The 25,375-nt window shown below is 46.2% G+C and overlaps 1 protein-coding gene across 1 annotated transcript in view; it reads left to right on the top strand.

Annotated features, from left to right (window-relative positions):
• Positions 1-25,096, top strand: part of IGDCC3 (immunoglobulin superfamily DCC subclass member 3) — a 69,979-nt gene extending 44,883 nt beyond the window's left edge. The window contains exons 3-14 of the mRNA XM_027851989.1: positions 9,428-9,572; positions 11,143-11,273; positions 12,944-13,081; positions 14,479-14,637; positions 15,946-16,111; positions 18,270-18,517; positions 19,346-19,510; positions 19,777-19,968; positions 21,421-21,525; positions 21,808-21,946; positions 22,705-22,894; positions 23,914-25,096. Of these exons, the coding sequence (XP_027707790.1) occupies positions 9,428-9,572; positions 11,143-11,273; positions 12,944-13,081; positions 14,479-14,637; positions 15,946-16,111; positions 18,270-18,517; positions 19,346-19,510; positions 19,777-19,968; positions 21,421-21,525; positions 21,808-21,946; positions 22,705-22,894; positions 23,914-24,081 (1,946 nt within the window). The 3' untranslated portion in view covers positions 24,082-25,096. The remainder of the gene's footprint in view (positions 1-9,427; positions 9,573-11,142; positions 11,274-12,943; positions 13,082-14,478; positions 14,638-15,945; positions 16,112-18,269; positions 18,518-19,345; positions 19,511-19,776; positions 19,969-21,420; positions 21,526-21,807; positions 21,947-22,704; positions 22,895-23,913) is intronic.
• The last annotated feature ends 279 nt before the right edge of the window (positions 25,097-25,375 follow it).

Raw genomic sequence — 25,375 nt, 5'->3', positions numbered from 1 at the left:
ACCCTTTAGCCTCTGCTCCCCCCCTCTTCCTCTCTAATCAGGACCAGGCAAGACATAACCCAAGTCCAGTGGCCCCAGAGGAAAGCCCTTCCCTCCCATTCCTGAGCTGCCTTTGGTCTCCCAGCAGACCTCCCTCCTCCCCCTCCCCAGGTGATTTATGGAGGGTATCAGGGAGTCATTTCCTGCCCTACCATTTTTGCTTCCTTCTTTCTTCTTTGGATTGCTTCCATCTAAAGCTGGCCCCTCCCCACCTCCCCGGATCCCTGCCATGAAGTTTGGAGTGGCCAGAGGGGCCGGGAGGGACATGGGGAAGTTTTATCTCTGAACTTATTGGAGGTAAATGTTTCATTCCCTCTCTTCCTCTTCCCCCCGCCCCCCAACTCGCAACACCTCCATCCTGCCAGTTTTCCCGATCCACAGACTTCATTGGCCATTGTCTATCCTCAGTACTCAGTTATGGAGAGAGGATTCAGGAAACCTCCCACAGCCTAGTCTAGCCCCAGGCTTTCACAACCTAGCTCTGAAGGGACCTTAGAGCCTATCTGGTCTAACCCCCTTATTTTGCAAACAAGGAAACTGAGGCCAGGAAAGTTAAGTGACTTGCCTAAGCTAAGAGGCAATGTTTGAACCCAGATCCTCTGACTACTTTCTACTATCAAACACTTTGATTGCCTTCAAGAGAAGGCAGGGGGGCTCAGATTCTTAAAATCTAGCCAATACGAGGATCACAAATGTTCCAATTCCTTAAGACTCAGGCCAACATGGAGAATCTTTAATAAACCTTGTCTTTGGCTGAAAGAGAGAGAGAGAGAGAGAGAGAGAGAAGGCAGGGGGAGAAAGGCTGTATTTTTGTGATAGGTTCCTTAAGGGGTGTGTGTGTGTGTGTGTGTGTGTGTGTGTGTGTGTGTGTGTGTGTTGGGGAAGTGAATTGTGTGACCCTAATGGTGGCTGACCATTAGTACATTAGCTAATCAGTGTCAGCTCCAACACAGGTGAGCTCCACATTGGGGGGAAGGTGACTTTTCCCCCTCTTTTCAAAGTACTGCTTTCTTCTGAGTTCTTGGGGTCTCAGGTACCACTTCTGGGCCTTGAGTCACCATGCATTCCTATGGGAACATCTTCTTAGAGTGTCACTGAGCTTCTGCCTCTAAAATGAAGGCACAGAGATGAGAAAATGTTTGGGGATAATGGGTGTTGAACATCGAATAAACTGTCAAACTCAGCTGATGTGTTGTTTAGTTGGAAATTGCTTTTTCCTCCCTTTCTTTTTAAACCGTTGTTACAAGGAAAGGTTCACAGAATAGGAGAGGGAAACAAAAACATCAGTAAAAAAATTAAATGAGGGAGTTAGAGCAAGAGGAGAGGCCCATAGATTCCGAGCTAGAAGAGATTTCAGGGGTCCTCTAATCCAATCCCCTCATTTCACAATTAAGAAGGCCAGAGAAGGAGATGGACTTTGCCAAGGTCACACAGGCAAGGCTGGAATTTGAACTCAGATCCTCTGGCTCCAGCACCACTGTACTTTAGAATATATGACAACTCAGCTTCCTCCTATCTTTAAATTAAATCTGATGATCCTATGAGCCTGTGATTTGGGAAAATGTTTGTGGCTGATAGTAAGATGGGCCTTCCAAATTCTTACTGCTGGGTTTTGGAATTTGCTTATACCTTAGCTTATACCTCTAAGACAGTATCAATTAGTCAATCAATGAGTGTGGCAAGCACTATGCTAGGCCCTGAGGATACAAATACAAAGAATGAAACAATCCCTGCTCACAATGAATTTACAACCTATCCCAGGGAACCCAAGAAGAGCCAAGAATAGGCTTGCCCAACCAGTCATGTTCCCATTCTGGAACACTGGTGGGGAGAACTGGAACTGTTGGAGAGAGGATTGTTATTATTCCTGAGAGAAAAATTCTGCCTGGAAGTTGGAAGTACCTTGTAAGATTCCGATAGGCTCCAGTTAGCTTTGGCAAGTGTGCCTGAAAAATAAGCAGAATATTTACAAACTCTTGTCCTATGTATTTTGTCTCTCTCTATTATAATGTGAAGGGGCAGTGAGGTAGCACAAGTGGGGGCCTAGAGTCAGGAGGACCTGAATCCAATCTGGCCTCAAATACTTCCTAGCTGTGTGACCCTGGGCAAGTCACATAGCCCTGCTTGCCTCAGTTTCCTCATCTGTGAAATGAGAAGGAAAGGTAAACCACTCTAGTATCTTTACCAAGAATACCCCAAATGGGGTCATGAGAGAATCAGACACAACTGAACAACAGCAGTTTATAATGTGAGTTACTTGAGAGCAAGAACTCTCTGCCTTTTTAAAATTAATTTATTTTTAGTTTTTAGCACTCACTTCCATAAGCTTTTGAGTTTAAATTTTCTTCTGCTCCCTCCCCACCTCCCTCCCCAAGATGGCGCTGAATCTTATATAGGCTATACATATACATTCCTGTTAAACATATTTTCACATTAGTCATGTTGTAAGGAAGCATTAGAACCAATAGGAGGAACCACAAGAAAGAGGAAACAAAACAAAACAGAAGGAAAAAAAAGAGCAAATAGTATGCTTCCCTCTGCATTCAACCTCCATAGTTCTTTCTCTGCATGTGGATAGCATTTTCTATCATGAGACTTTTGGAGATGTCTTAGATCCTTGTATTGCTGAGAAGTCTATCAAAGTTAGTCATCCCACAACGTGGCTGTTCTGTGTACAATGTTCTCCTGGTTCTGCTCCCTGCACTCAGCATCAGGCCATACAAGTCTTTCCAGGTTTTTCTGAAGTCTGGCTGCTCATCATTTCTTACAGCACAATAGTATTCCATTACATTCATATACCACAACTAATGGGCATCCCCTCAATTTCCAATTCTTTGCCACCACAGAAAGAGCTGCTGTAAATATTTTTGAACATGTGGGTGACTGTCTGCTTTTGTATAGTGGTTTGCACATAGTAGGTGCTTAGTAAAATAATTTTTCATTCATTCATTCCTTGATGAAACAGGGGCTGGGAAGCTTAGTGGAAAAGACCACATCTCCACACGGGCTCCACACAGATTTCCTCATTCATCAGCCCTTCTTAGATCTGCAAGGAGTGGTCAGCCAGTTTCCCCACAGGTTGTGCTTATGGGCAGAGCAGGTGTAGGGAGAGGAACCATTTCCCCAGGCAGATGGAGCCTGGTCTCTGGAGCCCACACATCACCTGCAGCGCAGTGCGCTAATAAACACCTCTCTTGTTAGCTCGAACCAGGGTGAATTGGGGGAGGGGTTGGTGATGGCTTCAGACACATCGCTTCCACTTCTCTGAATTCCCACCCCATGCTGAATTACATCACCTTGGAGGCCTGGTGTTGGTTGAAGCTGCTAGGGTATTCTGGGAGAAAGCTTTCTTTGCATGGCTGGATATGAGTTACATGCCCAAAATATCGTGGCAGTCACCACCTGAAATTTACATTGCTCTCTGGCGGAACTGGGTATTTTTCTAGGTATTGAAGTGAATGCTAAGACGGCGTGCTGTGGCAGATTCAGACCCTAAACTGGGAGCCAGGAGGCTCAGTGTTCAAATCTTGTCTATGATACCCTGTGGCTGTGTGACCCTGAGCCAATCATTTAATCTCTCAGTGCCCAGGGCAACTCTCTAAGGCTATGAGGTACCCACTGGCCTCTGTAGAGATACTTTCCTCATCAGGAGTTCCCAATACCCATGAAATGACACACTGTCCAGCTCCTATCTCTTTTGACATTAACAAGATGGGGGAAGGGAGACTACTGCCTCAATTTAAAATAGTTTTATGTTTATTATTAAATATTAAATATTATATATTAAAATATATAGAATATTATACATTGTATACACTTAATATATTAATGCCCACATATTATATGTATATATAAGCATATATACATTTAAATGTCATATGTATATATAATTGCACATATACTCATATATATTAGGGGGGTGATTCAAGGGATTTTTGGACATTAACCAATCAACAAACATTGATTAAGTGCTGAGAAGACAAAGAAAAGCAGCAAACTAATATCTACCCTTGAGATGCCTGATTCTAATGGGAAGCCCTGTTTCAGAGTTTCAGAGATACTAACTAGTCTTGTGATCCTGGGTAGGTCATTTTACCTCTGAATGAGGCATCGGATTTGATCATTTCTAAAGTTGCTTCCAGCTCTAACATTCTGTGATTCCCAAATTCTATTTCTAATATACTATGTGACTTAGAGCAATAGGGTCGGGGGAGGGGGAGAAGCAGGCCAGGGGATTTGGGGGGGGGGGCAGCCTTAAGGGCATCAGTGCTAGTCGGGGCAACATTTTCTCTATCTCCAATGCTCCCCAAGACAGAATCCAGTCTCTCCCTGCTTTAGCCTTCCACCAGCCTTTTCTCTTCGGTAACAATTTAGCTTTGCCTTTGGCTGGTAAGTCTCTAGGGAGAGGAGGAGGGAAACACAAAAGGATTAAGCCCTTTAATGAGGAGGCAACTGCATTAGTTCCTCCCCAGGGTCCCTGGGGTAGAGGCAGCACAGGCTTCTCGCCAGCTGGAGTATGGAGGGGAAAAAGGGTTCCTTCCCCCTCCCCCACCTCACCCCCTGCCTCTATTCGGCACCCCCTCCCTTCCAGCTCCCTGGGTGAAACAGGGCCCTGGGGCCACATCTGGTCCTCACTGTTAGGGAGTCAGGAGCTCTGAAATTTCACTGTTTCTCTAGACCAGTGTTTTTAACCTGGGGTCAGGGGTCCATGGATAGATTTCAGAGAGTCTGTGTACTTGGTTGGGGAAAAAAAAAATTACATCTTTATTTTTCACTATATTTTGATGGAAATTTATTATTTCCTTCAACTACACAAAAACATTATTCTGGGGCACAAATCCATGACACAGAAGAGGATGACCCCTTTGTCTAGAGGTTAGGGTTTGGGGATGGGGGCCTAGACTTGGGGTGCCCAGTAAGTCTTCCACTGCTTGTTAGAGTTGGGATTTGGGGGGGAAAGCTTCTAATTTTCTCTTCCTTTCCCAATTTCATGTGGCGTCCTAACCCTTTTGGTACAGTGGTTGAAGCCAAAACCTTCTCGGCTGTCCTTATGGCTTTGATAACACTATGAGGGAAGGGGCTTGTGGAACCCAGGCCTCTCAACCCCCCCCCCCCAGCTTAGTTATAGACTGTGACACAAGCCCAGGGGATATATTTGGGTACAGGGCTAGGGTCATGCTCTCTACGCCCAGGAAAAAGGGCTCTGATTCTCTACAGAGCAAAGAGAATTGGAAGCAGTGGAGATTCCATTTCTGCAAAGAGGGGAGACATCCAATGACTGGACGGGATTAGCTTTAGCATCCTCATATGGGCATCTCAACTGGGAGGAGAATGACAAGCATTGAGACTGAGGTGGCAGGTGATAATAGGTGAAGGTGAATGAACAAGATGAGCAAGTACTTAAGACTATGGTAAGGTGTGTGGATGTGTGTGTGAAATCTAGTTTCATCTTTAAAAAATATTTTTCTTGATACTTTTTGTTTTTATAGCATCAAGATTTCCCAGTTTCCTTTTCAGAGAGCTATCCTCTATAACAAAGAATATTTTTTAAAATTAACAAAGAAAAAATTCAGAAAAACTGATCAATACATGGAAAAAACCTGACATGTTCAATGGTTGATACCTATGGATTCCCCCCACTCTCTGCAAAGGAGTAGGGGGAAGGGCCGAAGGGTTTTCTTATATCTCTTCCTTAGAGCCAAAGAAAATCGAGTTTTGCTAGTTGAATGAATTATTTTTCTTTTCTCATTTCTTCCCACTGACTGAAGGACTCAGTGTAGTGAGAAAGATATCTAGAACTCTGATTTCCCAGCCCCCCAAAGCAACTGAACTGGGAGCTTCTCCTACTGCCAGACTTGGTTATTGTGCCCCGAATCCTAAATTGTCTGGCCTGAGGGCACACTGAAGCCCATTCCAGTAGTGCAATTATTATAATCCCTATTTTATAGATGGGAAAACTGAGGCTCAGAAAAGTAAAGTAATTTGGCCAGTGGTACAGAGCTAGCAAGGCAGCCAGGCTGGACCTTTGAGACCAGTTACAGTGCTTTTTTTCACTATAGGTCACCAATTCCTCGTGCATAAAAGTGTGGTCTAGTGGAACATGTATTGGTTTTCAAGTCAGTGGGCCCTGGGTTTGAATCCCAGTGCTCCCACTTATTGCCTATGTTAAGCAAGTCACTTAACCGGTATGAACTTCAATTTCCTTCTCTCTAAAATGAGGGAGTTAGAATAGATGGCCTCCACAGTCCTTTTCAGTTCTAAATCTCATGCATCGCTACATACACATATCTGTGTAAACTAACATACACAGATACAAATTATGCAGAGACACAGGCAGACACAGAAATATAAAGTCATTTTCATATAAGTGAATATATGTGTGCATATGTGTATATATCTATATGTATATACATACATACACATTCAGACACGTAGACAGAAGCGTGCTGGAACCACTTCAGACTACCTCTCAATCTCTGAAATGAACAAATGCTACAAATCTAGGCTTCATATGTTGTTTTGTTGATTGCCTGGACTTAAGAAAGTGATGAGAACAAATGTTCATAACTCAGAGTCAACTTAAAAGTATACATTTTGGAAGGAAAGGGGTGGAGAGCCAGTTGTTAAACATTTACCAGCACACCGCTGCTCACAGACAACCATTCATGGAGGCTGATGTGTGTAGGTACATAATCACATGTTCACAGCTACTCTGGAGCAGGGTGTGGAACCTATAGCCTCAAGGCCACATGTGGCCCTTAAGTCCTCAAGGGCAGCCCTTTGGCTGAATCCAAGCTTCATAGAACCAATCCCCTTGATAAAAGGATTTGTTCTGTCAAACTTGGACTCAGTCAAAAGGCTGCACCTAAGGACCTGCAAGGCCGCATGTGACCTCGAGGCCACAGCCTCCCCACCTCTGCATGGAAGCTGTAGGAAAAGAGGAATGGGTCCAAGGGAATTTCAGTGCATTTTGATATTGACCAACCTATGAATGGTAAGGACACTATGAGTAGAATGTAAGCTATTTGAGGGCAGGGACTGTTTCTTTTTTATTTTTTTATTTTTTTGGTCTTTATATCTCCAACATGTAGCACTGTGCCTGGCACATAGCAGACACTTCAATAATATATTTTGTTGCTCAGGGATGGCAGCAGAACAGGCATTTAAGGTCAGAAGTTGTCATACGGTGTTCAGATCCTATTAGCTGTGTGAACCTGGGCAGGTCACTTAATCTCTCTAGGCCTCAGTTTCCTTATCTGTAGAATGAGTGGATTAGACTCAGTGAAGCCTCCATCTGTGATTCAGTGATAGATTCTGCTCTCAGCAAAGGACAGGGCAAGGGTGCAGGTGAGGGGCCAGGGCCAAAGGAGACGGCCTTGAGAGGTGAGCACCAGAGGTGGTACCAGACCGTCTAGTGCCTTGGGCTTTCCCAAGCTTCCCTACTTCTCCCTAACTGAAGGGAATAGCAGAGGGGATGGAAGCACCTTAGGGGAGGGAGAAACAACTGTCCTTGTGGATGGAGTGCCTAAGGCAGAAAGGAGGGGGCCCAGGCTGCCTGGGAGGACAGATGGTGAGTTGGGCTCACAGCACTCGAAGCAAACTGGATGTTAATGAAATAGGGACCTTGATGCTGTTGCAGCCTCTCCGCCCCTCACTTCCCAATGGCTTTGTGTGAAGTATGATACAATTTTAAAAAGCTAAAGCCTCGACCAAGACTTTTTATTTTGGGGAGAGGGGGCTCAGTCAACCATCCCTGTACACATTCCCCTGGATGCAGAGTTCAAGGGGTTAATTTAGAGCCCCAAAAGGTTGTGGGGGTGGGGGCGGAGGAGAGAGTTCTGAATATTTATGACACATTGAAATGTAGATTGGTGGGTCTGAGAATCCTCACCATCCACTTGTCTGTCACCTCCATGATTAAATCCCAATCCTCCTTGCTTGCTCTAAGAAAGGGTCTCATTGGGGAGGGGCCCTTGTTCTAGAACTGAGAGTACAACAAGAGACTGCAGAAAGTGGGGTGCAGATGAGATGCTCCCAGGACCTGGGTTAACATCTAGTTATAGTAAAAACAAGACTGAATTGGAAGTAAGGCGACCTGGTTTCCAGCTTTTGTCCAGGATACGTGCAGAAAAGAGGTAGACACAAATTGCTAGTAGGGAGGTGCTTGAGGAAGGCCAGAGATGATGTGGTGCATAGGAATGAGTGCTGAATTTGGAGTCAGATGCCAGAGGTTCAAATCCCCACCCCACTACTTAATACCTGTGTGATCTTGGTCAAACCTCTTCACCCCTCTGAGTACCAGGTTGTGGGTTTTTTCCTGAAAATGAGGGGGTCGGACCAGATCAGGGGTTCCTAACCTTTTTTGTGTCATGGACCCCTTTGGCAGTCTGCTGAAATCTGTGGACCCCAGTCTGTGAAATGCATAGCCCGTGAAGGAAAGCAGTTATGTGGAAATAAAGATGTAGCTCCCCATCCAATTCACTGACTCCTTTCAATGTATCCAGGGACCCTAGGTTAAGAACCTCTGGATAGATGTGAGGTCCCTTTGAGTTCCAGACCAGTAATCCTTTTTCCAGTTGTGGGGAGACAAGAAGAAGACTTCAGTGAGGTGATGTTTTGGGGGCATGGAGGATTGATAGCATTTCAAGGCATAATTATTACTGAAGTTGGAAGAAGGAAATTTGAACTGAAGGTGTGGAAACCTATGCACCAAGACTCAGAGGAAGGAAACGGAAATACAGATACAAGGATGGTGTGAGTTGTCCAACAAGCCAACTAATCAATTGATCAACAAGCATTTATTAATTAAGTACTATATGCTAGGCACTGAACAAATCTCTGGGGATACAAAGACAAAAATGAAACAGGCCTGCCCTCAAGGAACTTACATTCTAAATAGAGAGACAATATTACATGTTATTGACATTTAGGATATGCAATATCTTTTGTTTTTACATCCCTTAAATTTCCCCCTTGTGGCCTTCCTTCTTTCCCTCCCAGAGATCCATCACATATATAGCAAAGGATTAAAAAAAAAACAACAACAATGAAAAATCAGTAAAAGCCAATCAATACAACAACAAAAAAAAATCTGAAAATATATGCAACTTTCCACACCCACAGAATAAGGAAAGTATCTTCTCTGATCTGTTCTTTGGAGACATTCTCGTTCTTTGTAGTTTTACAATATTCCTTTTCTGAATTTTTCTTTCCATTTACATTTTTGTAATCTTTGCACACACCTTTAAATGCAAGAGCTACAACCAGGAATGAGGTAGTATCTGGAGGAATGTCACCCCAGAGCTCTTCCCGTGATCCTCTCTGAGTCAAATCTTTGATGCCCTTCCTGACCCCCATTTCCCTTCCTTCCCTTCCTCTCTCCTGCCAGCCATGTCAGACTTTCATGTGCACCCGCAGGCCACAGTGGGTGAGGAGGGTGGAGTGGCCAGGTTCCAGTGCCAGATCCATGGGCTTCCCAAGCCCCTCATCCTGTGGGAGAAGAACCATATCCCCATTGACACAAGGAATGACAGGTGAGTGAGAGAGAAACTAACAAAGACACAAATTGATGGTGGTCACAGGTAGCTGTTGGAGATATTAATCACCGTGACGGTAGCTATCTGTACTGATGTTGGTGCTGTGAGGTGACTGTGAAGCCCTGCATGTAAGAGTACATTTGCAAATGTTACTGTGTACGTGACTGAGTTATAATGGAATTAGCAGGAAGCCTGGCTCTGCTATCAAATACAGGACTACTTCATTTGTCTGGAGCGCAGTTTCTTCACATAAAATGGGCAGTGGATGAATATCCTGTACTAGCTATCTGTGGATCCTTTTAACTATAGATTTCTTTTAAAAATGTTTCACTGATGTCCTTTTTAAATATCACTGTTACTTTCCAATGATTCCTTCCCCTATAATAATATAATCCTCAATGATAATAATGAGCCACAAACAAAATAAATCAACACATTGATCATATCTAGAAATATATGCCTCATTCTGTACCCACTGGCTACCACCTCTCTGCTCCCCCTGAAGTCTTCGGTAGTCACAGGTATACATAATACAGTGTAGTCACTGTACTGATCAGAGACCGGAAGTCTTAAGAGTGTGGTTTTCTTTTCCATTTTTATGGTCATTATGTAAATTGTTCTGGCTCTTCTTACTTCACTTAACATCAGTTCGAATTCCCAAGTTTCTCTGAATTACTCACATTCATCATTTTATGGTGCAATAACATTCCATTGAGAGGGAGCATGATGAAGTGGGTAGAGAAGCAACCTTGAAGTCAGGAGGATCTGCATTCAAATCTTGACACATACTGGCTGTGTGACCCTGTATGATAGGAGATTAGGGTCATTGAACCTCTGTCTTCTAGGCAACTCTCCAAGGCTATGGGTTGCATTAAGGGTGCAAAAGGAAACTGCAGAAAATGGGGTGCAGATGAGATGCTCCTGGGACCTTGGTTAATATCTAACTATAGTCAAAAGAAGACTGAACTTGAAGTAAGAGGCCCTGGGCTCCAGCTTTTGTCCATGATAAATGCAAAAAAGAGGTAGATACAAAATAGTTTAAGGGTTTGAAGAAGGCAAGAGGTCATGTGGTATATTGGAATGTGTGCTGAATCTGGAGTCAGAGAAAGAGGTTCAAACCTGTCTCTGGCACTTACTAACTGTAGAACCTTGGCCAAACCCCTTCATTTCTCGGAGCCCCAGTTTCACTCTATATGGAGGGATTAGGATGACTGCATTGGTAGAGGGACTTTCCTCACCTGGGAGTTCCTTAGGCCAATGATGGAGTCCCTATGTCTAATATTCCATTACATTCACGTACAATGACTTATTTGGCCATTCCCCAATCAATGGGAATCCTGTTTTTTGTTTTTACAAAAAAGTGCTGGGTTTTTTTGGTGTTTTTTTTTTGCACATATGAGGCCTTTCCCTCTCTGTCTGACCTCGTTGAGTTATAAAATGCTGTCGCCGTCTCTCAGATCTGGGCTATGCCTGTGCATTTCTGCCTATGGCTGTGGTTGACTTCCTTCCTGGGACTTTGCATCTGTGACTGTGATGGACTATCTGTCTCTGTCTTTGACTCTGGCAGGTACACTCTGCTGCCTAAGGGCGTCTTGCAGATCACAGGGCTTCGGGCTGAGGACAGTGGCATCTTTCACTGTGTGGCGTCTAACATTGCCAGTGTCCGAGTCAGCCAGGGAGCCAGCCTTACCGTGTCAGGTGAGAGAGTTCCACCTGCTCCTCCTTTTCTCCCCTACTTACTACTTCCCATGCCCTCAAGGATGATTCCCATGGCCCCTGGATAATTACTCTAATCCCTTCTTACCCACTACCCAACTATTAATTATGATGATTATTAGAATTTTAATAGCTAGAGCTGTAATTAACATCATGTTTTTTTAAATGATTTATTTATTTTTAGTTTTCAACATTCACTTCCATAAGATTTTGAGTTTTAAATTTTCTCCTTCTCCCTCTCTTCCTTCCTCCCCAAGATGGCATGCAATCTGATACATGCTCAACATCTTGTTTTTTACAAAGGTCTTATGGGCGCCTTTTCACATCACAGCCATATATGGAAATACACCATGCCGCCTCCATTTACCGATTGAATCCTCCCTTATAACAAGATAAATAATTAATTGAAAACAGCCAATCCAATGACCTTTCCAACAACCTGGCTGTAATAGTCCCCAGCCTCTCTGCTGAGATGATCCTTTTATTGACTATTCCTTGTTTCCTGCCATTCACTAATTCATTTACTGCTAACTATCGTCTAATTCAGTGGTTCTCCAAGTGTGGGCTGGAGACTCTGGAGGGTCCATAAGATGCTTTCAGGAGGTTCTCAAGGTCAAAATTATTTTCATAATAATATTAAGTTGTTTTCATTTCTGACAGAGTTACTATTGATGGATATATAAACAAAAGCTCTTTGGGGTCCTCAATCATTTTTAAAGGTGTAAAAGGGGACCACAGATTGATAGCCATTGCTATAGTTAATAGAAACAAACAGAACACCTACTTATCAAAGAGTGTTGTCCTACTTTCTGTGAGGGATCCATAAGAAAGAGAAGACACAGTCCCCACTCTCAGAGAGTTGTTACTAGCTAGAGGAAGCCCATCTCCTAATTACCAGCTTGACCTAATGGGATGAGGCTACAATGATATAGTTAGCCTGTGAGGCAGGCTACAACCTAATAAAACTTTGGCAGTTACGTGGTAGAGTGAATAGACTGTTTGCCTTGGAGTCAGGAAAACCTGACTTCAAATCCTGCCTCAGATACTTATTGCGTGACCCTGGGCAAGTCACTTAACCTTTCTCAGTCTTAGGTTCCTCATCTGTAAAATCGGGAATAGTAATAGCGGCCACCACATGGGACTGCTATGAGGATAAAGACCACGTAAAGTGCTTTACAAATCTAGGACTGCAGGCATAGATAGATTGAGGCGACTCTGAAGCCAGACTTTGGGTCATCCTGGACTCAGCCAGGAGATGCTCAAATCTTCAGAGTATCCCTGGAATGCCCTAGGTGACCCTAACTTCAGAGTGGCCTCTGGGGCCTGAGGAGTCAGGGGGCTTGGGGTAGGGTAGGATGACTGCCCAACTCAGATATCTTCTCCATCATTCAACTGTCTGAGCTGAGGCTTTGTTTCCACAAACAGGGGACAGGGGAGTTCATTCTGAGACAGTCTTCCCATGGCTGGTGGCTTTACTTTCACTCAGTTCTAGACTGTGGGTCTTTTGGAGTTCTAGCATGGAGAACTTTGCTTTGCCTCTTTCTCTGCTGCTTGTACATGCTGAGTTGTCAGAGTTGGGGTCCAGGGATAGTGTGATTCCCACTGTGGCTCTTCGCTAAGTCATGAGGGGGGACGTGGTGGTATCTTCCCAGGCTCTGGCTCCAGTGCCTACAAGGAGCCCACAATCCTCGTGGGGCCTGAGAACTTGACCCTGACTGTGCACCAGACGGCTGTGTTGGAGTGTGTTGCCACAGGCAACCCCCGTCCCATCGTGTCTTGGAGCCGCCTTGGTGAGCCCCATTCTCCCATCCCCATCCCCTAAACCCTGGCGTGCCTGGTCTTGCCCAAATACTTGGAGATTCCAAATCTTATTTGTTCTGTGTGGAGTCTGTGCTCTTTATGGGTGATGGGCCAATTACTTGACCCTGTATGATGAGATGTGGGTGGCTGGGCTAGCCATTGGATCCTCTGGCCCTGGGAGCAAAGGTCATAGTGTTTGGGTTCCATCCTACCTTATCCTATGGCTAACCTTAGCCCCTCCCCCTACCATTCCTATATCCCAATGGCATTTGATTGCCAGAACCCTAGCTGTACTTGGCCCTTTGTAGTGCTAGGATGCACAACTCTCTATTTTCAGCCCTTCAGTCTAACCCTGCTCCCAGTCCTTGGTTCCTCACCCCAGCCAGATTTCAATCTCTGCTAACCCTATAAGACTATTGTCCTTGCCTCTCAGTCCTTGCCTGGAGCCTCTGTCCTGCTCTGAACCCTCACCAGCCCCCTCTAATCTCCAACTCCTAAGCTTCTAGTCCCAGCCTTCCAATTCCTGGTTGCCCCCAGCTCCCCCTCCCCACCTCCACTAGCATCACTTCCCCCAGCCTCACTGCCTGAACCCTCGAGTTGCTGAAGGAAAGAGGGAAGAAAGGGTGACCGTGGGCCACCAGCATCCCTGAGAAAGGGGAAAAGGAGGTGGGAGGGAATGGGGGAGGGTAGGTAGGTATTCATGAAAGAGACTGTGCCACATTGTAGCAGCCAAGTAATTGTTAACTGGGGTGGGGGGATGGATAATAGAGTAAATTTCACCACTTCAGGAGCTGAATGGGGAGCTGTCCATGTGTATTATGACTGTACTAATCCTCTCCTAGGGAGGGGGAGTGCTCAGGTCCCAGGGCAAGGAGCTGGACAAAGAAATCCTAACAAGCTAAGTGACCATTAGGACACCCAGTGGCAGAGCTGCTGGCACCCCATCCTCCTTCCCCCCCACCCCCACTGCTATTGCTGCAGGATGCCAGTGAGAGAATCCCATTATGTTAGAATTGGAAAAGAGACTGTCTAGCCTAGACCTCTCAATTTACAGATGGGGAAACTGAGGTACCAAGAGGGGATATGCCTTGCCTAAAGCCATAGCTTGTCAGTGACTGAGATGGCATGAGAACTAGGACTTTTAACATTTGAGTAGTATTCTTAACAATATGTCATGCTATTTCTTTCATCCTCTGACCTGAGGAGAAGATAAATCAAAAGGTCAGGGTTTCACCATTCTTTGGGAAACAGATGGGGTGGGGGGATTGTGAGACAAGCTAGAGGTCTCCTCCCTCAGGGAGTTGATAGCAGTATCTCCCCTCTCAGTGCCTCTCTGACTCTCCTCTCCCCCTTCTCCGACCCACTTCCTTTCCCATCTCCTGTCTAGATGGCCGTCCCATTGGAGTAGAGGGGATTCAGGTACTGGGGACGGGGAACCTCATCATCTCTGATGTCACTGTCCAGCACTCCGGAGTCTATGTCTGTGCTGCCAACAGGCCTGGCACAAGGGTACGACGTACAGCCCAGGGCCAGCTTGTGGTTCAAGGTATGGACTTAAAGGGGAGAGTAAAGAAGACGGGAGCTCTCTTCCTCAGCCCCATCACTCATTCCCTTCTTTGATCGTCATCTGAATTCCCACCCCTCAATCTCATTTCCATTCCGTATCCCCAAACCCATCTCTCACCCTATTTCCCTATCCCTTGTCCCTCATCCTTCATCCCTGTTTCTTTTCTTTTCCCCCCTATTTCTCAATCCCATCCCTTATCTCCATCCCTCATCCCCACCTCTTTACTCCCATCATTTCCACGCTCACTACTGGCTCCCAGACTTATAGAATCTTTCTCTATATACCCACATTCTTTCCACTTACCCTTATAGTACCATTACCATATAGTAATCATTAGTTCCATCACTATATTGTATCACACATGGGATCAAGAACAAAAACCAATCACATTGGATCTGAACCCAAAGAGGTCATTAGATCTGCATGCATCCTTGCCTCCACAGTAAGCTACCCTTCAGAGCCAGAGCCTGGACCCATATTTCAGTTTTCAGGGTTAATCCTTGGTTGTTTCCTCGTGAGAGCTGTGGGTAGGAGATGGGGGTAAAGAGAAAATTAGTGACTTAAACGCTCGCTTGTTTAGCATTCCATGTGCTACTAATCTGTCTAAATGAAAGTGACGGAGCGTTTCATTTGGAGAGTGTTAATGGAGCCTTCTGCCTCAGGATTGGTGGGAAGTGGAATGCAGCAGGCAGGTAGCAGGGGGTGGTGCTCATGGCCCATCCATCTTCCAAGTCATTATAGCCTGCAAGGAACAGCCAAACCTATTAGCACATTTATTTATTTAACAATTTCCGAATGGGGAGCTCAGCTTGATCGTTTTCAGATAGAAATGTCAGGCATTGGCATTAAAGTGGAAGCATCTCCTGTATGTGCCTGGAGAAGGGGCCAGTCAGGATATTCCCAGATTCTGCACAGGGCCCCTTAACTCCCAAATCTCTCATCTCTCCCCACCCCCTTTTCTCCCCATTTCCACCTGATAGAGGACAGAATCAGGGAGTGTGTACATGCTGGGGGTTAAGGGAACCAGATGAAGGGGCAGGGAGGATCAGGGTCAGTGGTGACTGAGATGGGAAGAGCAAGACACAAACAGCAGGAGAAACTTAGGATGGAGAAACATGGGACGTCTGGGAGCCTTAGGATATGGAAGAGCCCCTTTTTTTGGTCATTGGAGATGAGCCTGTCTTGTCATGCAGGAATTTTGGGGTTCCTGCCCTTTTCCCTTCTCATTTCCCTGCCTCCACATCCTCACCCTTCCTCTTCTTCATGCCTGTCTCTGCCTCCCACCAGCCCCTGCAGAGTTCATCCAGCATCCCCAGTCTATCTCTCGCCCAGCTGGAACCACGGCAATGTTTACTTGCCAGGCCCAGGGGGAGCCACCCCCCCATGTCACGTGGCTGAAGAACGGACAGGTCTTGGGCCCTGGAGGCCATGTTCGTCTCAGGAACAATAACAGGTACCAGCTATGTTTAGAACAGAAAGGTGTGAGTTTGAATAATACAGGTGGGAGGGCAGATCCAAGAGGGTGTCCTAGAGTAAGTGGTTGCTATGTGAATATAGATGGGACTCTTTAAGCAAACCCCATACAGTATTTGGAAACTTGAGTGGATGGTAGGGTGAGAGAGGGTTCAGTGGATAATTTTACTATACAGATGGATTCTTGGCTTTTCTGAAATAGTCGTCTCAGACTCACCATACACCAACATTCCTGGTGTATTTAAACTTATGATTTTACTTACAAAATCCAATTTGTACACAACTTTTTAGAAAACATGTATGTAACCTGTGGTTCAAAAGTCTGGCTTCACATAGACCTGAGTTCATATCTTCGAGGCTTCCTAATCATAAATCTCTTTGGTTCATGCTCCCATTCAGGATTTATCTGGGGAAACCTGGATTTGCCTTGTATCTGAATGGATACTTGGCTTCCATGCAAGCACTAAAGCTAATAAAACATCAAAGACAGGACAAGTTTTATTCGAAGAAAAATACAAAGAACTGGTACCTGAGCCCTTAAATAGTGAAGACAACTCCACTTTCCTTTCCATTGGGCCTCACTGTTCTCTCCTATAAGGAGAGTTAACTCAAGGTTACTATAGAAGAAAATAACCCTGCCCTTTGAGCTCCATTTTTAAAAATGTAGTAGTAGTAGTAATGATAATGATAACAATTTCTAACATTTATATAGCACCTACTCTGTCCTAGGCTCTGTATTAAGTGCTTTACAAATATTATATCATTTAATCCTCACAACAACTCTAAGAGGTAGGTGCTATTGTCATACCTATTTTGTAGATGAAGGACCTGAGGCAGAGGTTAAATGACTTGCCCAGAGGCACACAGCTAATAAGTGTCTGAGGCCAGATTTGATCTCAGGTCTTATTGACTCCAGACCCAGTGTTCTATCCACTGGGGCATCTAACATCACTGTCCCCTGCTCCCCTTAGAAGCCAAGTCCAAAAATCACAACTTAGGTGAGTGAACCAGCCATGAACTTTAGTCAGCACCAGAACAGAATTCCTAGGGAATTTACATCTTGTTTAGGAAGTCCACCAAGAAGATTAGATGAGGCTTATTAGATGTCTCTGGAGGACTGGGGCATGTCTGGCCACACATGACACAGATAGGAGGTAGAAAGGAAAGGAGGAAGAGAGGAAAGAAAAGAAGGGAGGAAGGAAGGATGAAAGGGAGGAAAGGAGGAAGGGGAGGAGATGACATGGGGATGACAAGAGGAAAGGAGAGAGAAAAAGAAGGAAGGAAAGAAGAAAGGATGGATGAAAGGGAGGAAGGGGAGGGGATAACAGGGATGAAATGGGAATAACAAGAGGAAGGAAAGGAGGAAAGGAAGGAAGGAGGAAAGGAAGAAAGGAAAGAGGAAAGGAAGGAAGGAAAAGAAAGGAAGGATGGAAGGGTGGAAGGGGAGGGGACAACATAGGAATAAAGTGGGGATAACAAGAGGAAGGAAGGGAAGAAAGGAGGAAGGGGAGGAGAGGGGTGAACCGTCTGTAATCAGCAACAAAGTGATGTCTCAGCATACATGGAGAACTACTCATTAGAGCTTACTTTCACATATAAGGTCGGGTCTTCATTCAACCAGAACAGACAACTGCACACAGCAATGGGTGTGATCAAAAGAGACCATTCTCAAGAAGCAAAAGAACTGGGTTCTGGTGTTGACTTTTCTGCAGACTTAGCCTTAGTCTCAGCCTTAGTTTCTTCATCTGAAGCAGATGAGGTTAATGACAGCTGCCTTATCTGCCTATAGGAATTCTGTGAGATCTAACAGAAAAAGGCATGACATAGTTAATAGAGGGCCAGCCTTAGAGTCTGGAAGCCCTGAGTTCAAGTCTAGACAATTTATTTAAGTTCTTAGTGCCCTAGGCACCTCTTTTAAGATTATGAGTTAAGATGAGTAGCTGACCTGTATCAGTAGGGAAAGGTTCTGCCACTGGAAGACCCCCAGATGGATAAAGTCACAAGTTTTGTGATTTCAAAATGACAAAGTGGATAGAAAAAAAAAACACACTTTGGAGAGTTCCAAGCGGCATCCATACAGGAGGATGGGATGGTTCTCCATTCTACTGCAGTTATTTACTGTCTCTCCTACCTTCTAGCACACTGACCATTTCGGGGATTGGCCCCGAAGATGAGGCCATCTACCAGTGTGTGGCAGAGAACAGTGCCGGTTCCTCCCAGGCCAGTGCCCGGCTGACTGTGCTGTGGGCTGAGGGACTCCCAGGCCCTCCCCGGGATGTACGTGCAGTCTCTGTGTCTGCCACCTCTGTCTGTGTGTCCTGGAGTGAGCCACTGCTGAATACCAAGGAGATCATTGGCTATGTCCTACACATCAGGAAGGCAGCAGGTGGGACCAGAGGTGGCATCCCTCAATTTGAATCTCCTTGTCTTCTTCTTCCTATCTTTACCCCATTATTTTGGGGCTCTCCTCCTCCACCCCCAATCCTGGTTCTCCCCTTCCTTCTCTACCAGTTGTTCAATGAACATCAATTAAGCACCTGCTGGGTGCCAGGCACTGAGCTAGACAACCAGTCTCCTTTCTCTACATCTGTACACCCCTGCAGCTCCCATACTAGCTTTCTCTCCCTATCTTGAATACTTCCTACTTACCTACTAAAAGCAACTGAAAATATTCCTCATGCCTTTTATTGTTGTATATATAACAAATGCTTAGTAAATATTTGTCATTGAAGGAAGACTTGGGTTAAGTCTTTTCCTTCCCTCCTTCCCTTTTTCCTTTCTTCCTTTCCTCCTTCCTTCTTCCTTCCCTCCTTTCCTTCCTCTTGTTATCCCCATTTTATACACTACATCTGCACTACCCTACACTACCACCACTATGAACTACCCCTTTCCTACCATACTAGCTCTCAATGACCATCACAAACTACCCCTTATTGACCACATGGCCCACTATAGCTTGCCCCTCACCAGCCCCATCAGCCACCATATGCTAGTTCACAGTAACTACACAGCTCCTTTACTAACCACACGAAGACACACACACATCTTTACTAGCACTGTGCACCAGGGCTCCCTCCCATGTTCTGAGTCTCTACTTTTTCCCCTACTGACCCGCCCCTCTGAATCTTGCTCTCTTCCCAGGGTTGGGGGCTCCTCACCCCAAAGCCTCCCTTTGGGTTCTTATACTCTTCCCTCTACTCTTCCCATTCCTCAGATCCCCCTGAGCTGGAATATCAAGAAGCTGTTAGCAAGAGCACCTTCCAACAGCTGGTGAGTGACCTGGAACCTTCAACAAGCTATAGCTTCTACATCAAGGCCTATACTCCCCGAGGAGCCAGCTTGGCCTCTGTCCCCACCCTGGCAAGCACTCTGGGAGAGGGTAAGAACTGGATCTTGAGGGTTGAAGGGGAGGGGGACATGGGAAAAGAACCACTCAGAATCCTAAAGCCAGAGGTGGTGACCAGGGAGTAAGCTGGGTCTCAGGGGCAGGGGAGGAAGGTGCTAGGAAGGCTGGGCTGGTGGCCTTGTCTATGCCCTGAGGGAGAAGGAGGACCCAGTGCTTATATTTCAGGGTTTGTTTTTTTTTGTTTTGTTTTTTTGTTTTTTGGTCTCTGTCTCTTTCAAATCCCACCTACTCCTCTCCAGTTCCTGCCCCGCCACCACTCTCTATCCGGGTTCTGAGTAGCAACTCTGTCCAGTTACTATGGGAGCTGCCCACGAAGCTGACACAGCGCGATGGTGGTTTCAAGGTTTTTTACCGCCCAGCAAGTCAAGCACTCTTCACCGGTCCCATTGTACTGCCAGGAACCCTCACAGCCTACAACATCACCCAGCTGGGTAAGGGAGCCAGGGAGTCTTGCCACCTACCTGAGAGTATCTAACCTCATGGTCTTGTCAGGAAGGGGAGTGATAGGAGATGGGTGGTATGGTCAGTAATGTGGGCAAGGGCCCTGGTAGACAGTGCTAGTAAAGATGTGTGTGTGTCTTCGTGTGGTTAGTAAAGGAGCTGTGTAGTTACTGTGAACCAGCATAAGGTGGCTGATGGAGCTGGTGAGAGGCAAGCTATAGTGGGCCATGTGGTCAATAAGGGGTAGTTTGTGATGGTCATTGAGAGCTAGTATGGTGGGAAAGGGGTAGTGTGTAGTGGTTGTAGTGTAGGGTAGTGTAGGTATAGTGTATAAAATGGGGATAACAAGAGGAAGGAAAGGAGGGAAGGAAGGAAGGAAGGAGGAAAGGAAGAAAGGAAAAAGGGAAGGAAGGAAGGAAAAGACTTAACCCAAGTCTTCATTCAATAACAAATATTTACTAAGCATTTGTTATATATACAACAATAAAAGGCATGAGGAATATTTTCAGTTGTTTTTAGTCGTCATGACCAAGTCTTCGTGACCCCATTTGGGTTTTCTTGGCAAAGATACTAGAGTGGTTTGCCATTTCCTTTTTCAGTGTTGTCCCCATTTTATAGATGAGAAAACTGAGGCAAACAGAATTAAGTGACTTGCCCAGGGTCACACAGCTAGTGTTTGAGGCCAAAATTGAATTCATGAAGATTAATCTTCCTGATTCCAAGTCAGTGCTCTCTCCACTGCGCCACCTACCTGCCTCATGAGGAAGATGTAAACCTTAAATTAATTTACAATCTAATAATAGGGGATGACACAAGTATAGATAACCAAAATATACTCAGTTACATGCTAAATGCTTTAGAGAGATGCAAACAAAGGTCTGTGTGAGGTAATTACCAATGGGACGATTGAGGAAGGCCTTTATGAAGGAGGTGGCATTTGATTTGGGCTTTTGAGTTGAAGCAGGTAGGAATTCAGCAGGTGTAGAGGGGAAGGAAGTGTATTCCAGGCACAGGAAACATGATGGGCAAAGGTACAAAGCCTAGAAAGTAGAGGGCGTGCTCAGGGGACAGACAGTAGTACAGTGTGGCTAGGACATAGATTCTATGGAGGTTATCAATATGAGATGAATCTGGCGAGGTGAGGTAACACTAGATTGTGGAGGGCTCTAAACGTCAGACAATGAAACAGTACTCAGTAGGCAATAGGGAACACCTGTAAGGTTTGGAGCAGAGGAGTGACCTGTGGAGATCTGTACATCAGCAAGGTTAGTTTGGTAGCTACGAGTAGGCTATCCATCATTCCTGTCATTCCTTCCTAAAATGAGGTCTCTGGTTTCCCAGATTATGCCCAGAGCCCTCTAGCCCTAAAAAACACATCAGCCTAGTGGGGGCTGGTTTAGTCCCCATGTTGCTCTAAGGAGCCCCTCTCTTCTTGCCCACAGATCCAACTGAGGTGTATGAAGTGAAGCTCCTGGCCTACAACCAACATGGGGATGGCAATGCCACTGTCCGATTTGTGTCTCTGAGGGGAGCCTCTGAGAGGACAGGTAAAGGGAAACAGAGAGACAACAAGAGGAAGACATATGGGCATGGAAGTTTAGAAGGCCTGGGGCAATTTGGCACCCTGCAGGATTAGAATTTGGGGTTGTGGGCCAGGGGTCCTGAGTTGGCTGGAGCTCCACTTGGCTCCTAGCTCTGCCCAGACTAATAGCTGAGATTATGTGTGGGGGTGTGGGGGGAGGTGGGGAGGGGAGGGAGCAGGGAAATCCTAGAAACTGAGTCACTGTAGCCCCCCTAACCTGGCCCTCCCTGCTCCATTCTTGTTTTAGCACCGGGCCCCCCCTGTGACTGCAGGAAGGATGAGACGAGTAATAAGACCTCCGCCACGGGCATCATCATTGGCATCCACATCGGAGTCACCTGCATCATTTTTTGTGTCCTCTTCCTTATGTTTGGCTACAGGGGCAGGTAGGGGCCAGGGTGGGCTAGGGATGGGGAGGGAGAGGAGAAGAAAAGAGAGGACAGGAAGGAGCAGGAGGGTTACCGGAGGAGAGGGTTTTCTCACTTGTGCTGCCAGGGGGACCTGGCTCAGGAGGGAGACAACCTCTTCCTGCCAGGTCTTCTAGCCACAGGGATGGGAGGATTTGGTTGGGGACACCCAGCCTGGGCATGAAGGAAGGATCAGTTAGATGGAGGATGGGCAGAAAGTGATGGACAGAGGTTCTGCCTAGTCACTTTATTCATCTAGCTTATTCAGTCTCTCCTCTTTCAATCATCTGTTTTTAACCTGCCTTTCTAATTATTTCTCTTTCAATACTTCTCATTCACTTTTTTTAAATAAAAATTCATTACCATCTTTTGTTTTTACATCACCTAAAGATTCTCCTGTATCTCTCCCCCTTTCCTCTCACAGTCATCCCTTATAACCAAGAATTTCATTCATTCTTTCAGTCTTTCTTTCTCATTCTCTCTTTCTTCCAATTCTTTGATCACTCTGTTTCTACGAGCCTCTCTCTCCTCCTTCCCCTCTCTACATCGGTGTCTCAGTATGTCCTTCTTCTCATTCTTTGTCTCTGAATTGTATCTTCCCAATGAAATGTCAGGTTCTTAAAGGGCAGGTGTTGCTTCATTTTTTTTTTTGAACCCATCTCCAATCCACTTCCTGGCATGTAGCAGATGCTTAATGAGGGACTCTTCGATTGAATCGTGCATGTCTCTCTCCTCAGGCTCCTTCAGTGTAAGGATATGGAGGATCAACTGTCCCCACCCCAGGGACCCCGGAGCCTGGCTCTGAATGGAATGGGCCAAGGAGACCGAGGCCAGCTCACTGGGGATGAGAAGCGTCTGGATCTGAATGAACTGGAGCAGCTATTCCCACTCTCTCTGGGTTCAGGGCAGCAGGGCAGCAGGCTTATGGTAAGTCAGCAGGGAAACTGGCAACACTAGTGTCCACTTACTAGGCACTGAGCATGGTGTTCCATGCAGAAGTATTAATGTCCTGCCCAACTCACTTGTGACCAACTGACTGATGGGGGACTCCCAGCCTCACCACTTAGTGCCAGTCTCAAACCTCAGCCACTGCCCTCAGGCTTCTCCCTTGCCCGAGTTCCTTCTAGACACTAACTCCCATTGTGGACAGTCGCTCCTTGGTCTTCATACCAGGCAGCTGAAGTCCAGAGAAGCTAAGCCAGCTACCTGGGGTCATGCAGCAATGAATGAATGAAAAAACAATTAAGCACTTGTCCTGTGCAAAGCATTGTACTAAGTACTTTCGGATACCAATAGAAAAATAAGCCCATCTCTGCTCTCAGGGAACTCGCTTTCAAATTGGGGAAGACAACAGGTACAGGAGAGTTTAGCTGCAGGGTGAATGGAAAGGCCCAGTGGGCCAAAGCGTAGAGCAGATGAGCCCTTAGGGCATCTCAGTGGATTTGAGTGGCAGAGCCGTTGGTGATGCCTGGTTGTCTTCCATCTTACTAAAGGATTCTAATTGGTAAGTCTCTATTTATCCAAGTAATGCAAGCATTGGGTGGTAGGGAGAGGAACAGAAGCTGGAGGGACCCAGCCCATGACTGTTGGGAAGCAAATGGATTGTGGGTTCTGAGTTCCCTCCTATGGGGAGTGGAGAAGGTGGGGAGTGGCATATGTCAGAAACCAACTGGGAAGGAAGAAGGGGACATTGGCAGGAAAGTTGGGGTAAGGGCCTCACAGGGCCTGCCCCTCCAGTCCTCCTGGTGCTTGTAGGGAACTGGGTGGTAGGGGCAGCAGAGGGGAAGTACATTCTGAGGCACCTGCCTCTACTACAGCAAGACACAAGCAGCCTATGCATTAAACTGCCCAGGCACTCAGTCTTGGTGAACTGCAGCTTCCCTATGGAGGGCTGCAGTTAATGGGGCGGTTCTGTTTCTAATATTGCCCTTTCCCTCTTCCCTTAGCTGGACCCTGGATCCCCAGCCCCATGTGATGAGACCCAGCTCTCCACTCTCCCACCTGATGAACTCAGTCTACTGGAAGAAGAGATAACTGAGATGGCCTGTTTGGCTGCAGGCATCCCACCTCACCGGGATGAAGCCCCCAGCCCCAGTCCCACCCATGAAGGATAATTTGCCAAGTCTCACCATACCCCCTCCGAGATGCTGTAGCTGGCCGAATCTGGACAACAGCCAGCGTCGGTTGGGCTCTGAATGGTGACTTCCTAAATCTCAGGTCAAAGGAAAGATGTCTTCTATCAAGCTGTGTCTGACCAGAGCCTCCGAGGGCATTCCCCAGTCTTGTCTGGGCTGGAGGCCACTGCTAGGGAATATACCCTCTAGTCCTTCAGGTCATTTAGGCCTGATCCTCCTGCAAGAGACGCTTCCATGGGAGTAATGTGGAGAGGGAGTCTCCTCTGGCAATCCTTGCAGCCAGTTCCCTGATACTTCTCATGACTCGGGATTAATTTTCTTAAAAAAAAAAAAAACCACTAAAAAAAAAAGAAAGAGAGAAAGGAAGGTGAATCCTTCTAAAGTGACTGTAAAAATATGCTCCTCCTTCCCTCATCATCCTTGGCCCTGGCCGGGTCCCTCTTATACTGTTGTCCTCCCAACTGACTCCGTCCCACCCTGGCCAAGTGGCTCTGTTCACTTCCTTTTTTCTCAGGATGGTTTTTGGCTGTTTTGACTCTTGACTACAAAGCGTCAGAGGCACTTCAGCACCTACCTCAGCCGGAATGAATGTCCTTGGGGGAGGGGAGGTCCAAGGACCCACCCCTCTGACCCATAGAGCCCTATAGGAGCTTGGTCCTCGCTCTATCCTACCTCAGGTCCTGGCTTTGGGCCCCCGAGCTCCCGGGCCTCATTTAGTCCAGATATAAAGAGAGAGAAAAAAAAAGCACTTCTAGGCGCAAAAGCAAAACTTTTTCTACCTCAAGGTTCACTCCAGGTCACTTGTTTGTGTCCCTGGGCCTCCTATCCTCCTTCAGTCTTCCTCCTCCCTTCTTCCGCCGCCAATCGAGCCATCCTTGCTAAAGATGGTTCCCTGGATCTCCTGTGAGAGGAGAAAGGGGAGATGGAGTTGTCTATCCCATGGAGACTCTATCCCTTTCTCACCCCTCCTCTCCCCCCGCCCCCCTCCTTGCATAAAGACTTTTTTTTTTTAAAAGAAAGAATTTGAAAAAGGAAAAAATATGGACCTGAAAACCCTGGTGACAAATTCTCATGGTTACCCCCCCCCCCCGCAATGAACCATCTCCTACCCTCAAAGTCATCCTTACTCATTGCCACTCCTAGATACTCCCTTTTCTCTTTCATCTAGTTTCCAAACTCACCTCATTTGCCTGCATTCCAATTTCACATCCATCCTATCTCCAGACTTACCTCCACTGATCTCTATCTCATCCCCTAACCAACTCACCCTACT

The sequence above is a fragment of the Vombatus ursinus genome, unplaced genomic scaffold (assembly GCF_900497805.2).
Source record: "Vombatus ursinus unplaced genomic scaffold, bare-nosed wombat genome assembly UNPS02009205.1, whole genome shotgun sequence".
Lineage (NCBI taxonomy): Eukaryota > Metazoa > Chordata > Mammalia > Diprotodontia > Vombatidae > Vombatus > Vombatus ursinus.
Note: the sequence above shows the minus strand (reverse complement) of the source record. Positions and strands in the feature narration are given on the sequence as shown.